The following is a 15,037-nucleotide window of genomic DNA, read 5'->3' as shown; positions in this document are numbered from 1 at the left end:
ATTTTTTCTTGGGCACCATTAACAGTTTTTAACTGTTCGAAACTCGAAAGACCAAAGGTTCTCAAACACTAAATAGCCTAGTATTTGGGGGGGGTTTGAAGGAAGTACTGTACTTGATAATAAATCTATGTGAGTTGGTTTTAGACCCATCGTGCAGCTTTAATAGTTTGTTGTTTTATGGTTTGTAGTGTTGCCTTCCTGAGTCCGTGCTCTGTAGTCTGCAGTTCAACAGCAGTTGTGACTCTAAAGCAGTGCAGTTTTTAACATTGCTGGTGTTGTCAAGGATACAGGCAATGACACTCTGGTTCAGTCCTGCTTGATTGTAAGGCACCGTTTGTCAGAATTCGATTCAGCAGAATGACAGCATGAATAGGATCTATAATGAAATTTTATGATTCTTATTGAACATCATCTTGAACTCTATTTGAGCTGAGTGTTTTTTCCCCTTGTAAATTGTCATGCTCGTCGTGTTGAGGGCATGATGGTAACTTGCCAAGGTTATTGCCTACTTTTTGTCCTGCCAATGATGACTCATGCAGACCTGTTGCAGAATGATGGTTTGTGTAGCTAGCTACCTATAGCTAATGATTCCAGTTTTTTATTTGTATTTATTTATTTTTTCTAATTTTCCATCACCAATCCTGCCCCGATTTTGGAATGTCCAATTCATAAACTATGTACAAGCGTGCTCATAAATGCCCCCTCTAGCACATACAGTATAGGGGTGGAGGAGACCCAGTCACCTCTGTGCACACATTGGATGCCCAGACGGCCAACAGGGGTCCCTCAACCAATGAATAGTGCTATCCCCACCCCTGGAGTTCCTTCATGGACTGACTTCTTTTTACAGTAACTTTTTGAATGAAACTCCTGTATGTTTTTGTAAGTTTGTGTTTAAGGGTTACATGTGCATTGCTGCTGGAAACACCGCAATGAAAGTGCTATGCGTGATAAGGACGACTTTTCATAAAAAACAAATATGTGTTTGCACTATGCACTATGTCCTTCACAGGTCTCTATGCATACGCTCATTTTTACGCAATAGCAGTTTGCTTTGTTCGACAGCCTTGTTACAATTTGGTCATTTGCTTAAATCAACTTATAAAAGTACCTTTCACAGGTAAGGAACACTGTGCCTGCGCCAGGTATGCAAAGTGAGTCTTATAAGGGGCAGTATATTGTGCCCAATGCCGGCCTGTAACGCTGTCACGGTGTGGCTCTATCCTAACTGCCATCTTTTCTGGTCTCATGTTGTGTTATTTCATTGAGCTGCTCTGTTCTTCAGGCCCTTTACCACCGAGCCATCAGAGTCTGAAAAACATTCAGAATCCTCTCAGTCACTGCTTCGGTCTCTAACTCTGTTTTTACCAAATTTTAAAGTGTCATGGTTGCTTCTTGCACATCCATTTACTTTTATGTAATGGAAAATTGGAAAATGCTCACTGTCTTGCAACATGTAGCCTATAGTGCAGTACACAATTTACTCAGCTAAGGTCATCTGGATTGTTGTAGGTCTCTGCAAATCAACTTTATACAATTTCTGTGTATAACATTCACACTACATGGGCAGAACTACGTGGACACCTGAACACCACACCCATATGTACTTGTTAAACATCTCATTCCAAAACCATGGGCATTAATATGGAGTTGGTCCCACCTTTGCTGCTATAATAGCCTCCACTCTTCTGGGAAGGCTTTCCACTTTATTTTGGAACATAGCTTCGGGGATTCACTTCCATTCAGCCACTAGAGCTTTAGTGAGGCTGGGTACTGATGTTGTGCGATAAGGCCTGGCTTGCAGTCAGCATTCCGATTTATCCCAAAGGTATTCAATGGAGTTGAGGTCAGGGCTCTGTGCAGGCCAGTTAAGTTCTTTCAAACCAATCTTGGAAAACCATTTCTGTATGGACCTCTCTTTGTGCACGCTGGTATTGTCATGCTGTAACAGGAAAGGGCCTTCGCCACACTGTTGCCACAAAGTTGGAAGCGTACAATTCTCTAGAATGTCATTGTATGCTGTAGCATTAAGATTTCCCTTTACTGGAACTAATGGGTCTAGCCCAAACCATGAAAACTGCCCCAGACCATTCTACTGCCGCTGTTTGTCTGTGGATATTGATTGGCTGTATGCTTCATGTACCTGTTAGCAATGGGTGTAGCTCAAGTAGCTAAACCCACTAATTAGAAGGGGTGTCCAAATACTTTCGGCTCAGTAGTGTTGGGCAGGATAGAAACAAAGTTCTTTTAAGGTGGCATGGAAGGTATAGGCTACATCTTTTAAGATGGTGTGATAACCTTGATCGTTTAAGGCGGTATGGAAGGCATACATCTGTCAAGGCAGTCTGGAAGGCTGACATTTTAATGGTGGTATGGAAAGCTTGTATCTTTTATATTGATGGTATACCTCTTTTAAGGCAAAATAGAAGGCATTCATCTTTCAAGGAGGTCTAGAAGGCATACATTTTTTAAGGCTGTATGGAAGGCATTCTTCTTGTAAGGCAGCATAGAAACTGCACAGTGTGAGTATGAAATGGAAGTATGTGGAATGGATAGTGTGTGGTATGGGAGTATGTGAAATGGAAGGCTTGGATCTTTTAAGGCGGTTTGGAAGGCATTCTTCTTGTAAGGCGGTGTAGTAGGCGTACAGTCATACTGTGTGAGTATTATTCAGCTGTCGGCTGCGTGAGAAGAGGAGCCGCTGGCTGTGATCACACCTCTGTGTGCAATGCCCTCCTCATGCAGTCATCCTCAAAGCAGGAGCTGGGCCGGCGCTGGGCCGGCGTGGGGCCGCTGGCCGCCCTGGTGTCTGTCACTACCCCACCCTACCCGCTGGCACGCCTGTGCTACTTCAGGCCGGTAGTTAGGCTTTGTGGGGTCTGCAGCTCTAGGGAGAGATTTTAGAAAATTTGTGTGCGGCGCTGCTTATTGGCTGAGACACTCGGCTGTGGTTTTGTTTGCAGGTTGCTTTGAAACTGACATTGGGCAATGAGAGAGAGAGAGAGAGTGTGTGTGTGTGTGTGTGTGTGCACCTGTGACCAGGCAGTGCCTCTGTTTTATGTTGTGCTACCAGAAGGTATTGATCTTCAGGTATTCCTCTGCACTGGTGTTTGCTGTCTCAGGCTGCTTTGGGCCTCTATGTGCTCATATACCCTACAACCCTGACTAATCACTCCAGTGAATTATCACAGCTCAACAGTGCTGCTGCACACACACACACACACACACGCTCACACAGACACACCAGGGCTGGCGCCAATTCTGAATTGAAATGTAAACTGCTGATAAACTCCAGTTCAATTCTTGAATTTGAATTTGAATTTAAATAGGTGGCTCTATATGTAATTTTAATTTGAATTTGAAAGAAAGAAGAGTGAACGTCTGTGGAATAACTGGATGTGTGTGTGCAAGAATTGGGTGTGTGTTAGCATGGTGGCATCTGCAGAGGACTCAGGAGTCATTCCACAGGAAATGAACCAGGCTGTTCTGGTGGAATTGATGGAGAGACCCTCAGGGGTGTGTTAGCATGTTAGCATCTGTGATAGAACTGGGTGTGGGGTTACATGTTAGTGTTTGTGACAGGCTCTCTGTGTGCTTACAGGAGATCTTCGCTCTGCTCCAGGTGACAGACTGAATCATGGCTCAGTTTCCAACACCCTTCACAGGTGAGTAGCTCCGATTGACAACTGTCAGTCTTCAGTTTTGAAACTCTATAGGACACACTGCAGTAACCCTGGTAACTGGTCCAGAAGTACGTTTGCGTATGTGTGCTCACGTGTGTGCATGTGTGTGTACATGTGGGTACGTGTGTGTGCGTATATGCATGTGTACGTGTGTGTGTGTACGTGTGTGTGTGCGCATGTATGTAAGTGTGTGTTTATGTGTGCATGTCTGTGTATGTGTGTAGAAGCAGAGCACAGTGAGAGGGGTGTAAGTATATGTGTGTGCACGTGCGTGTATGCGCGTGTGTGCCTGTGTGTTTGTGCGTACATGTCTGTGTACGTGCGTAGAAGCAGAGCACAGTGAGAGAGGTGTAAGTGTATTGCTCTGATCAGGTTACCTGTCTCCCAGGTCTGTGTGCTGAGTGTCAGCCAGCGGAGCTGTCACTCACTTTCCCTCCTCCTTCATCCCTCTTTACCTGAAAGTGAAACCTGTCTTCCTCATGCAGCTCTGATACCTGCTCCACTCAGAAACCCCATCCTGCTGTACACACACACAGACAGTACATACATGCACACATGCACATACGCACACAAACACACACACAGTACATGCATGCTCACTTACACGCAAACACACACAGAGCACACACACACACACAAACACAGTCCTGCTTCATTAATTACTAGTCCTGGCCGCTAATTCATAGATACCCCTGTAACAACTAATAATGCAATAACCTACCGATAATGTGATAAAATGCTGCTCTGTGTCAACAAAAATGTAATAAAGTTGAATAATGTAATAAATCAGCCAGTAGTGTTGTAACGTGACAATTACATTATTGGTGAGTAAAAATAAAAAACCAATCTAATAATATTGACTAATAGTGTAATAACAACTCGGAGGAGTAGTTATTACATTATTGGGCCTGGTGTTTCTGGTGTTTCTCGGTGTTTGGTGTGCTCTGGCTCAGAGTGGCGAACATTAAAGGAGGGCGTTGGCTGTTAAAACTGCTTGATTCAGAAATGAATATTTTTACTCCATCCTCGCTTCCCTGACAAGTGTTAGGGTGAACATTGTCTCTGTTGCACAGAGAACACTGTCAGACAGCTCGTATTGTGTGACATACTGACTCTCTCTCCCTTCCTCTTTCTCTCTCTCTCTCTCTCTCGCTCTCTCTCTCTCTCAGGGGGCCTGGATGCCTGGGTCATCTCTGTAGATGAAAGGGCCAAACATGACCAGCAGTTCCACGGTCTGAGCCCCACCCCAGCCGGCTTCATCACAGGTCAGTCTGTAGAAGGAGGCAGTAAGGGCCGTAGGGGACAGCAGTGAGGGTAGTGGAGGCAGCAGGAGGGCAGTTGGAGGGAGGGCACACTCAGGATTCGAACCCTGTCACAGACGAGCTGCTCTTCTCTCCGCCTGGGGATGGTACCCACCTCCTGCTGGTCTTGGGCTGGTTTGTGTGCTTGCTTTGCCGTTTTATTTGTCTTTTTTAAAATGAACTTTAGAGGTCCTCTACAGCATCAGGTATGATTACAGAAAAGGTCCAGATGAAAAGCAAGCCAATATGCCGCACGGCAGCAATGACTCCTACTATGATATTCCATTATGCTCATTGTAATGGGATCGTTATCGTTAATGGCAGTTATCCCATCGTTAATCGCCCCGCCCTACTTTCTTCCTCTCTCTGTCCCTCTCTGAAGCCGGACTCTGAAATAAGCGGGCCCTTGTGTGGTCCGGGCCCCAGCATGGGGCATGTCCCACAGACAGAAAGGGAGCCTGTGTTGGGGTGTCACAGTCGACAGAAATACAGCAGCCTGCTACAGAGGCTTTTTTGGGGTGCTTTGCTGAAAGAGCTTTGTGTGCCGAGTGGAACATTTGGGTTAGAGGATACTTCCTGTGCGCCTGGGACACTTCCTGTTTGCCTGTATCTGTTTCTTGTAATCTGCCGGAACGGGTGCTGGCAGGGGACCCGCGATGTCGACCTCACCCTGACCCTCTGCCCCGCAGCTCAGCAGAGCTGGCTGCCCTGTTGCTTTCTTTAATGAATAAACCTGTGTGCTTGGATGTGCCTCTTTCAGGCTTTTTACCCATGCTCAGTGTGTCAGAGAGCCAGACTGGCCAGTAGGATGTACTGTCACCATACAGCTGGTGCAGAGGGGGCGGGGCCTGTGAGTGTGTTGTCATGGCAGCGTGGGAGGGACAGTCCGACTGGACCTGAAACAGGGATGCGGGGGGGATGCATCCCTCCCGTCTCATTCTGTCTGTGTTACGCTGCCCCCAGGTGACCAGGCCAGGAACTTCTTCCTGCAGTCCGGCCTGTCCCAGCCCATCCTGGCACAGATATGGTAAGAGCCTCAGTCGGGCCTGGTTCAGCCAGCCTGGTCCGGCCTGGTTCAGACAGCCTGGTCCGGCCTGGTTCAGCCAGCCTGGTCCGGCCTGGTTCAGACAGCATTCAGCCTTCACTTTCACTCTTATTTAAATCTCTCCCTCTTCCCCCCGTGCAGGGCTCTAGCTGATATGAATAATGATGGTAAGATGGACGCCCATGAGTTCTCCATCGCCATGAAGCTGATCAAGCTGAGGCTGCAGGGTCACCCCCTGCCCCCATCGCTGCCCCCCGCCATGAAGCAGCCGCCCCTCCCCTTGCCCTCGGCCCCGCCCTTTGGTAAGGCTGCCCCGCCTCGTACCGGGTCCCCTGTCCCTCCAGCCCCTGTGTGTGTGTGTAAGTGTAAGTGTGCTTTTTTGGGTCTGTCCTGCAGGTATGCCAGGGATGCCAGGTCTTTCAGGAGTTCCCCCTGTGCCCATAGCTCCTCTTCCAGGGGTGGGCGTGTCTCCCCCCCTCATCTCCTCTGTGCCTCCTCCCGCCGTGCCCCCCATGGCCAATGGAGCCCCCGCCATGATCCCTCCCCTCAGTGGCTTCTCGCATCCAGGTATGCACTGGCCCCTCCCCCTGCAAGAATGCTCCGCCCTTCCCCAGGCAAGGAAAATTGATTCACCATAAAGGTTTTGTTAATGTGTTACCAACAAACCATATTCAACATTTTAATGCTAGTTTAGTGTGGAGTGTAATCCTGAGGTCCTCGTGTGAGTAGTATCATGTTCAATCCCCTGTCCTCCTCAGCCGCAGCTCTCAATAAGAGCTCCTCGTTCAACCGCTCCAGCCTGAAGCAGCAGAAAGGCCAGTCCTTCGATGCGCCCAGGTGAGTTCAGAGCTCAGGTAAAAGCCTGCTCATTCTGGTGATGCCTGTGTGCTTTTTCTGAAGGGAGATTGTGTATATACCATGCCTGGTAGCACAGGCCTATAGGGGTATGTAAGACTGACTTCCTCCTCAGTCTGCCTCTCTCCTTTTCTCTCCCTCTTTCTAGCTCGGCAGCGCCCCCTCCTGACTGGGCTGTCCCACAGTCTTCGAGGTTAAAATACCGGCAGCTTTTCAACAGCCACGACAAAATGATGAGCGGCCATCTCACAGGTACACTTGCTCGCTTTTGCGAAGCTGCTCTGGGTGTTGTACTCTAGCACACATACACAGCTTTCACAGCTGGGCTGTGCTAATAGGAGGAGATGGGGATCGCTGCAGCCCTGCTGCCTGTGCTTATGGCACTCCTGTGGACACGTCTGTGTGCTGTGTGTATGAATATATGTGTATATGTGTGTACAGTATGTATGTGAGTGTGTATGCGTGTATGTGTGTGTGTATGCGAGTATGTAGGAATGTATGTATGTGCGTATATGTATGCATGTTGATATGTATACTGGAAGTTTTTTAATTTATTTATTTTTTTTAGGACCACAAGCAAGAACCATCCTGATGCAGTCCAGTTTACCTCAAGCCCAGCTAGCATCAATCTGGTGAGCCCTAAACTTGTGTGTCTGTGTGTGCGTGTGTGCGTGTGTGCGTGTGTGCGTGCGTGCGTGCGTGCGTGCGTGCGTGTGTGCGTGCGTGCGTGCGTGCGTGCGTGTGTGCGCGTGTGCGTGTGTGCGTGTGTGCGTGTGTGCGTGCGTGCGTGTGTGCATACACGTGTGCTTCAGAATAGGAGCAGAAAGCTGTGAGTCTGAGGCAGTCAGGTTCTCCTTTGTTCCCCTCCCTGCTTAGTAAACTCTTCTGTAGATGTGCAGGTAAACTGGCTCTCTGGTAAAGCCTGCTCTCTCCTCCCTGTCCAGGAACCTGTCGGATATCGACCAGGACGGCAAGCTGACCGCTGAGGAGTTCATCCTGGCCATGCACCTTATCGACATGGCGATGTCCGGCCTGCCCCTCCCCCCAGTACTGCCCCCTGACTTCATCCCGCCCACTTTCCGGTGCGTTCTGTGCATGTCTGTAACTGCTCTCTGATTGGTCTGTGGGTGTAACAGTGCTGTGATTGGTCTGAGTGTGTAACTGTACTGTGGTTGGTGTCATTCTAGAAGAGTCCGTTCGGGCAGTGGAATCTCGGTGACCAGCGTGCATGCAGCTGAGCAGCGGGCACAGGAAGAGCCTGAGGAAGAGGAGCAGCAGACTGCAGAGAAAAGGCTTCCAGGTCAGAGGTTACGGGAGGTGTCATTTCCATAATTCCCATCATTTTTTAGCATCTCAACATGTCCACACTGTGACCACAAGCATTTTTCCAATCCTAACAAAAGCAGAGCGTTTTGAATGCAAATGGATAATCAGGAACTTATTTAGATTGGTCTCTCAGTGGTGAATGATGATGGTGCTTTTATATGCATCACTTTGCATCTGAGTGATGATGTGTTCATGTGTAGCTATCTGCGTCTCACAGTGATGATGCGTTAAGCCCCTCCCTCGCTCCCGCAGTGACGTTTGAGGATAAGAAGCGTGAGAATTTTGAGCGAGGGAACCTGGAGCTGGAGAAGAGGAGGCAGGCCCTGCAGGAGCAGCAGAGGAAGGAGCAGGAGCGGCTGGCTGCCCTGGAGCGGCAGGAGCAGGAGAGGAGGGAGCAGGAGCGCCTGCAGCAGGAGAGGCGCAGGCAGCAGGAGCTGGAGAAACAGCTGGAAAAACAGAGAGAGCTGGAGAGGCAGAGAGAGGAGGAGAGACGCAAGGAGATAGAGAGGAGAGAGGTGAGGAGTGGGGTGTGTGTGCGCATTTGTGTGTGTGTGTGTGTGCGTGTGTGTGTTTAAGAACCTTGTGCTCTTCTGCAGGCAGCTAAGCGGGAGTTGGAGAGGCAGAGGCAGCTGGAGTGGGAGAGGAGCCGCAGGCAGGAGCTGCTGATCCAGAGGAACCGCGAGCAGGAGAGCATGGTGCAGCTGAAGGCCCGCAAGAAGACCCTGGAGCTCCAGCTGGAGGCGCTGGTACCATATATACACCTCTACCACTGTACTGTATATACCACATACTGTGTTACCACTACCACATATACACCTCTACCACTGTACTGTATATACCACATGCTGTGTTACCACTACCACATATACACCCCCACCACTATACTATATATACCACATACTGTACTACCACTGCCACATATACACCCCCACCACTGTACTATATATACCACATACTGTACTACCACTGCCACATATACACCCCCACCACTGTACTATATATACCACATACTGCACCACTATATGTACAGCACATAAAGTTTTCAACAACTTTGCCATGACTGCTCCGTGACTTCAGCCAATATTTTCCATGACAAATGGCCAGCCTTATATATATCCCATACTAGCCCACCAGTATATAGACCACATGCTGCACCGGTACACCCTGTGGGCCATGCGGACTCTGCAGAAGCCTTATTGCGGTTTTCTTCCTGCAGAACGATAAGAAGCAGCAGCTGGAGGGGAAGCTGCAGGATCTGCGTTTCCGTCTGTCTGCGCAACGACATGAGATCGAGAGCACCAACAAGACCCGCGAGCTGCGCATCGCCGAGATCACGCACCTGCAGAGGCAGCTGCAGGTACTGCAACGCACGGTTACCCACAATGCACTACAGCACACTATCAGCCACAATGCACTGTACTATAAACTATTATGAACAACGCAGTGCACGGTGCACCATTACCCTCAATGCACTGGCTTTCTGCATGAGCTTGAAGTGTGTTTAACGTGCAGTGGCTAAGCTGTGTGATTGATGCTGTAGATTTTAAACCATTCTTATGATGTGTTTCAGGAGTCACAGCAGTGGCTGGGCCGGCTCATCCCTGAGAAACAGTGTCTGAATGAGCAACTGAAACAGGTCCAACAGAACAGCCTGCACAGTAAGTACCACACAGCACTGGCACTGTCGCACCACTATAGGCCGTGAGTCACTGCTTGTGCTGTTTGAGGTTTTGTGTGTGTGCGATAAAGCGTAACACAGACACACCCGTGGTTTCCTGCAGACGACTCCCTGCTAACCCTGCGGAAGGCTCTGGAAGTGAAGGAGTCCACCCGGCAGCAGCTCAGAGACCAACTGGATGCTCTGGAACGAGAGACTCGATCCAAATTGTTGGAGATTGATGCCTTCAACAGCCAGCTAAAGGTACAGAACACAGAATGAAACCCTGCTAATGGTACAGAACACAGAATAAAACACAGCTAATGGTACAGAACACAGAATTAAACACAGCTGAAGGTACATGACGCTGCATTAAACACAGCTGAAGGCAAATGACAGCATGAAACACTGCTGAAGGTATATGACAGCATTAAACACAGCTGAAGGTATATGACAGCATTAAACACAGCTGAAGGTATATGACAGCATTAAACACAGCTGAAGGTATATGACAGACCATGAGAACAAAAGCTGAAGGTATACAATGACAGCTGAGTGATATACGTCCAGCTGGTCTGCCAGTGTGATACATGTTGGTAGGTGTAGTAGTATGTGTGCATGAGTGTAAGTGCCTGTGCATGCGGGTGAGTGTGTGTTCATGAGAGGAGAGGACTGAGGTGGAGGTGAAGAGGAAGATACAGAGGGAGGTGGTGTGCGCCTTGTGATCACCTGTTCCCCTGTCCTGTGCCCCCCTCCCCCCTCGGCTGCCACACTCCCTTCCTTGCCCCACGCTGCCTCGCCCCCCAGGCTCTGGGGCTGTTCTATAAGGCCCGGGCTGCTCGGATTCAGGGCCTACACCTGAAGCTGATTCTGGAGCAGCACAGGGGGCCACAGGTAGTTTCCATGCCAACGAGCTCTTACCCTGCCTCGCCCTCTGCTGCCTGCCTTCAGCTGGAGATTATGTTGCTACATCCTGACATGTCCATCATTATCATTAGTTTTATTTTGCTAAGCTAATCAAAGCTAAAGCAATCAGTGGTGGCAAATATGGTGTGATTTTACAGCAAATGTTGTAACCCAGAGGCACGTTTGGCTTCTTATGATGTGTGGGCATACCAGATAACGCAGCACATTATTTAGAATGGAAATAACCTCGTTTGCATCTTTTAGGATTCATCTAATCCTGACATTGGTGTGTTTGGCCTGCAATCGGTTTCATAGGTTTTTAACGAAGCCAAACCTAGTTACAAAGATATCATTCTAACCACTGTCAAATTAAGCTTGTTCTTGTTAACACCCCTTGCAGATTTACCAATGTGTCCTTTATGTATTTGGTCACAGGTAACGCATAACCGAGTTGATATGTGAGCGTTTGATTGACATGAGGTCTGATGGCAGCAACTTCCAAATGGAGATGCCTTCTGAATGCCTGAGATGCATTATGAAGCTGTCTATAAAGCCAGAGAAGACTGTCTGGGTGTTTGTTGAGGTTTTCTCAGTCCTACTTTTCACACATGCATTAATTGCTGGTCTTGTAAAACTGTTCTGAAATTGACTGAGTGAAATGTAATTGGATAGCAGGCTGAGGCTGGAGTTATGGAAGGAGGTTCTCAGATTCAGACAACTTTATTGATCCCAAGAAGGGCAATTAATTTGCAGCTTACCCAGTCCATACACACAACTCCAAAACTCACAGACAAGGTAGTTATATGTCAAGGCAAACAGATCAACATACATGGGTCTATACAAGGAAACAACGAGCAGCAGTAAATAATAAAAAATAAATAAATAAATAATAATAATAAAATATTATTTTATTATTCTCTGAGATTCACCTTTATCTGAGAAACCATCATCAAACTCATATGTCTCTTCACCCTGTGCATATACCGGTCCCTCATGCGGATTGACTAAATGGGAAACAGGACCTGCAGGATGTTTATTCTTATTAGTTTATATTTCTTCCCTTTGATATCCGGGGCTATCCTACTCCCACTGCTGGTTGATCCCTGACCCCTGACCCCCAGCCCTTTGTATCTCTTGCAGTCTGTGGGGCTGGTGGAGGAAGCACTGCTGGTCTGTCTGTCCTCCCTCCTGGACTGTCTGCAGCACTTAGGCTTCTATCTACAGGTGCCCCCGCCCCATCCCAACACCCCAGATCCCCAAATACCCCCCATCCCCAAATACACCCCCCCCCCCCCTTCCCAGCTTTCTTTGACGGCTCTGTCAGAGATGCCTGCGCCTCCGCTTTGGTGCTTCCAAGCTTCCAACACAAAAAAGCTTCCTCATCCACACCTGCAGGGGGCGCTGTGGTTAACTTTCTGGCCTCTCTGCTTCTGCTCGAGCGTCTCCTGAGCCAGGCCTGTGTGCTCCCTGCGAGTGCTGAACTCCCCAGTTCTCTGTGCAAGCAGCTTCTTCTCGAATGTGTTGTGACTCTGAGGATGCAGGAGACCTGAGTAGAACAACTGAGTAGAACAAAAAAGTTCTTTTAAAGGGACAGCATCAAAGCAGAATGCCTTACTGACGCTTGGTTTTAAAGAACAGTGCAAGACTGAGCCTGTATACAGTATATTTATTGGTTACTGCAGTATAGAACTAAATGTATAATTAAAACATGCTGGGAATTGTAGTACGCATGCATTCCCTTTTCATACACTTGGCCACTAAAACAAGTGGCTTTACAATGTAATTGGTGAGTTGCAAAAAATTTGACCTGCACGTTGTTTACGTGTCAAATTATTTTTTTAATGTGTATTTATTTATAGTCACCCATACCCCCGAGTTGTAAGTCTGTGATAAAGCACAGTTCTCTAGTGCCACACATGGTTCTTGGATAACTGCGTAGATGGCTAGATTTGAGTTTTTTAAGTATGGCTTTGTGTTCTAATGGCTGCGAGATACGTGCTATAGCAGCTTCTGTGCAGATTGATGGCAGCAGTTAGAAAGAAGATACAAAACCTCCCATAAGGAATGGAACTTGGGATTTTCTAAAAAAACAAGTGTTCTGTATATATGAAAGTGGTATTAATGCTCTCTAAGCAACAGCAATCTAATTCTGTCGCCATGGAAACATCTCCAGCCACAAGCAGAATCTATTACAGGATGCTCTCTGTTATATTAGCATTATTTATGGGTGTAAGATGTCATGAGCAAGCAGCTTTCTGCTCTCTGTTTCCTTAATGTTTCCATAGGAACGTGTGGGCATATCCCGTCAATTTGATTGGAGTAAAAAATTCCTTGATTGGTTCACTGTTGGAATTTTCCAAGGAACTTCTCAATGATCTGTAGGACATGCTTGGATGCGGGACTGTTCTTAACTTCGCAGGCCTGCAGGCTTTCATGTTTAAAAGTAAGCAACCCTTTTCACAGCAGATAGATCTCTTTCCTTCTAAAGGTTCTCCTAGCTCTGGAATCATTGAACCACATTCCAGTGCTTGAGCAATCAGTGATCTCTTAGTTTTTGGGAAGTCTGTTTTTCCTTCTGGCCCAGTGTGCTGTTGGTTGTACCATTCATTTGTACATTGAGCTGTGAAGCTGGTCTGTTATCATTAGCAGACTGTTGAAAACAAACCAGCTTGGTGTACACAAAGAGCACAATAGCAGCAGCTATATAGCAGCTATAGCAATAGAACAATGCATTCTGGGATTTTTTAAGAGAGTTACAGGGCCACAAAAGGAGTCTTAAGCAGCCAATCTTCATAGCTACAGCAGTAAACTAAAAGCTTTTCCACGTGGTGCCTACCGTGGTGCAGGTAAGGAACGGCGTAGGTTGTACTTCATGATGGCTGGATCCCTGTGGGGATCTGCGCGAGTGGTTGCTCTCCCCTACTCTTCACTGCTGGCTTTAAGGCTTGTGTGCTCCTGTCAGCGCTAGTAGCCTCGGGCTGTGATAACACCAGCGGTTCATGTGAAGCACAGTGAACTGAACGGCAGCTGTCCCCCTCAACCTCCGTCCGGAAAAAACGATAACGTTTCATTTCCAGTAACGGTGACCGCGCCTTGTTCCGTGCAAGAATGCCCAGCATAGCTGTTAGTCTTTCTGATCATGATGAGAATATCTGAGTGGGGTAAATCAGCTCTTCTCTTTCTCATCAGAAGTGTTCAGGTAAACACCGCAACGTTTCATGGAAATGCATTCATTTTTACATTTTGACCTTTCTCCATTTACCTTGACTTGTATTTATATGATACATTTATACACATTCGTAAATTGAACGCAGAATATCTGTGTGGCTGACGGGTGTCCTGCCTAAAACTCAATACTACAACCTTCTGGTTATGAGGCCAGGACCCTAAAAGCGCTGGTGTGCCTGCTGCTCAGGACAATGGATGACCCACAGGTTGAAACCACAAGGGGGCGCTTGCAGGGAACAACAGTGGCTGTGAACGAAGGAACCACAGATGTTCTTAAATTCCTCTCACCGCAACACTCCTCCACAGTCCCACAATTCTGGACTCACCTCACCTTTCTCCTCCACTATCCCACAATGCTGTACAGGAGCTGAGGGAGATCCACAGTAGGCAACAGAGGCAGAAGCAGAAGGAGCTGGAGGGAGAGCTGGGCCAGGAGTCTGACATGAAGGGGGACCTTAAGGAGGACAGGTAAGTGTGTGGGGTTCTGGAACATTCCTAGAGTCCCAGGAACGTTCCCAGTGTTACATACTGACCTGATGGAGGCCACATTTATCCATATTGTTTAATTTCTCTCTTAATTTGGAAGGCCCGGCAGTATCAGAAGAATGCAGACTAGCGGTCTCCATCTAAATTTCAATCATTCTGTGGTGCCCCAGCTGAGCTGTGCAGTCACACTGTGTGTGCATGTGTGAATGCATGCGTGCACATGTAAAATAACCCATTTCTGTCTCCCTCCACCCCAGGCTGGACCCTGTGCAGGAGGAGGTGTCAGTGGTTTGGAAGGGGGAGGAGAGAGAACAGGTCCCGCCCCCTACCCCACCCCCTCAGCCCTGGATGGCGCGGGTGTCGGAGGACGAGGGGCAGAGCAGGAAGGAGGTGCAAAACAAACTCAACAAGCTCTTCCTGCAGCAGCCTGACCAAGTAACCCCTGCCACACAGTCCCCCTGGCCCACAGGTGTGTGCCTGTGTGTGTGTGCACCTGTGTGTGTGAGTGTGTGTGTGCATGCGTGTCTACTGGGCCAGAGCATGCCTTACT

At 48.1% G+C, this 15,037-nt stretch overlaps 1 protein-coding gene across 1 annotated transcript in view; it reads left to right on the top strand.

Moving 5' to 3' along the window:
- LOC135241060 (intersectin-1-like) overlaps window positions 1–15,037 on the top strand; it is a 44,053-nt gene that overhangs the window by 9,641 nt on the left and 19,375 nt on the right. The window contains exons 2-18 of the mRNA XM_064311167.1: window positions 3,602–3,665; window positions 4,853–4,948; window positions 5,948–6,011; window positions 6,171–6,331; window positions 6,426–6,596; window positions 6,788–6,866; window positions 7,033–7,136; window positions 7,453–7,516; window positions 7,829–7,966; window positions 8,072–8,184; window positions 8,463–8,725; window positions 8,807–8,956; window positions 9,427–9,567; window positions 9,781–9,868; window positions 9,992–10,131; window positions 14,366–14,469; window positions 14,745–14,956. Coding sequence (XP_064167237.1) covers window positions 3,638–3,665; window positions 4,853–4,948; window positions 5,948–6,011; window positions 6,171–6,331; window positions 6,426–6,596; window positions 6,788–6,866; window positions 7,033–7,136; window positions 7,453–7,516; window positions 7,829–7,966; window positions 8,072–8,184; window positions 8,463–8,725; window positions 8,807–8,956; window positions 9,427–9,567; window positions 9,781–9,868; window positions 9,992–10,131; window positions 14,366–14,469; window positions 14,745–14,956 — 2,116 coding nt within the window. The 5' untranslated portion in view covers window positions 3,602–3,637. The remainder of the gene's footprint in view (window positions 1–3,601; window positions 3,666–4,852; window positions 4,949–5,947; window positions 6,012–6,170; window positions 6,332–6,425; window positions 6,597–6,787; window positions 6,867–7,032; window positions 7,137–7,452; window positions 7,517–7,828; window positions 7,967–8,071; window positions 8,185–8,462; window positions 8,726–8,806; window positions 8,957–9,426; window positions 9,568–9,780; window positions 9,869–9,991; window positions 10,132–14,365; window positions 14,470–14,744; window positions 14,957–15,037) is intronic.

The sequence above is a fragment of the Anguilla rostrata genome, chromosome 15, assembly GCF_018555375.3.
Source record: "Anguilla rostrata isolate EN2019 chromosome 15, ASM1855537v3, whole genome shotgun sequence".
NCBI classification, from domain to species: domain Eukaryota; kingdom Metazoa; phylum Chordata; class Actinopteri; order Anguilliformes; family Anguillidae; genus Anguilla; species Anguilla rostrata.
The sequence above is the reverse complement of the archived record's forward strand: the minus strand, read 5'-3'. Positions and strand labels throughout refer to the sequence as shown.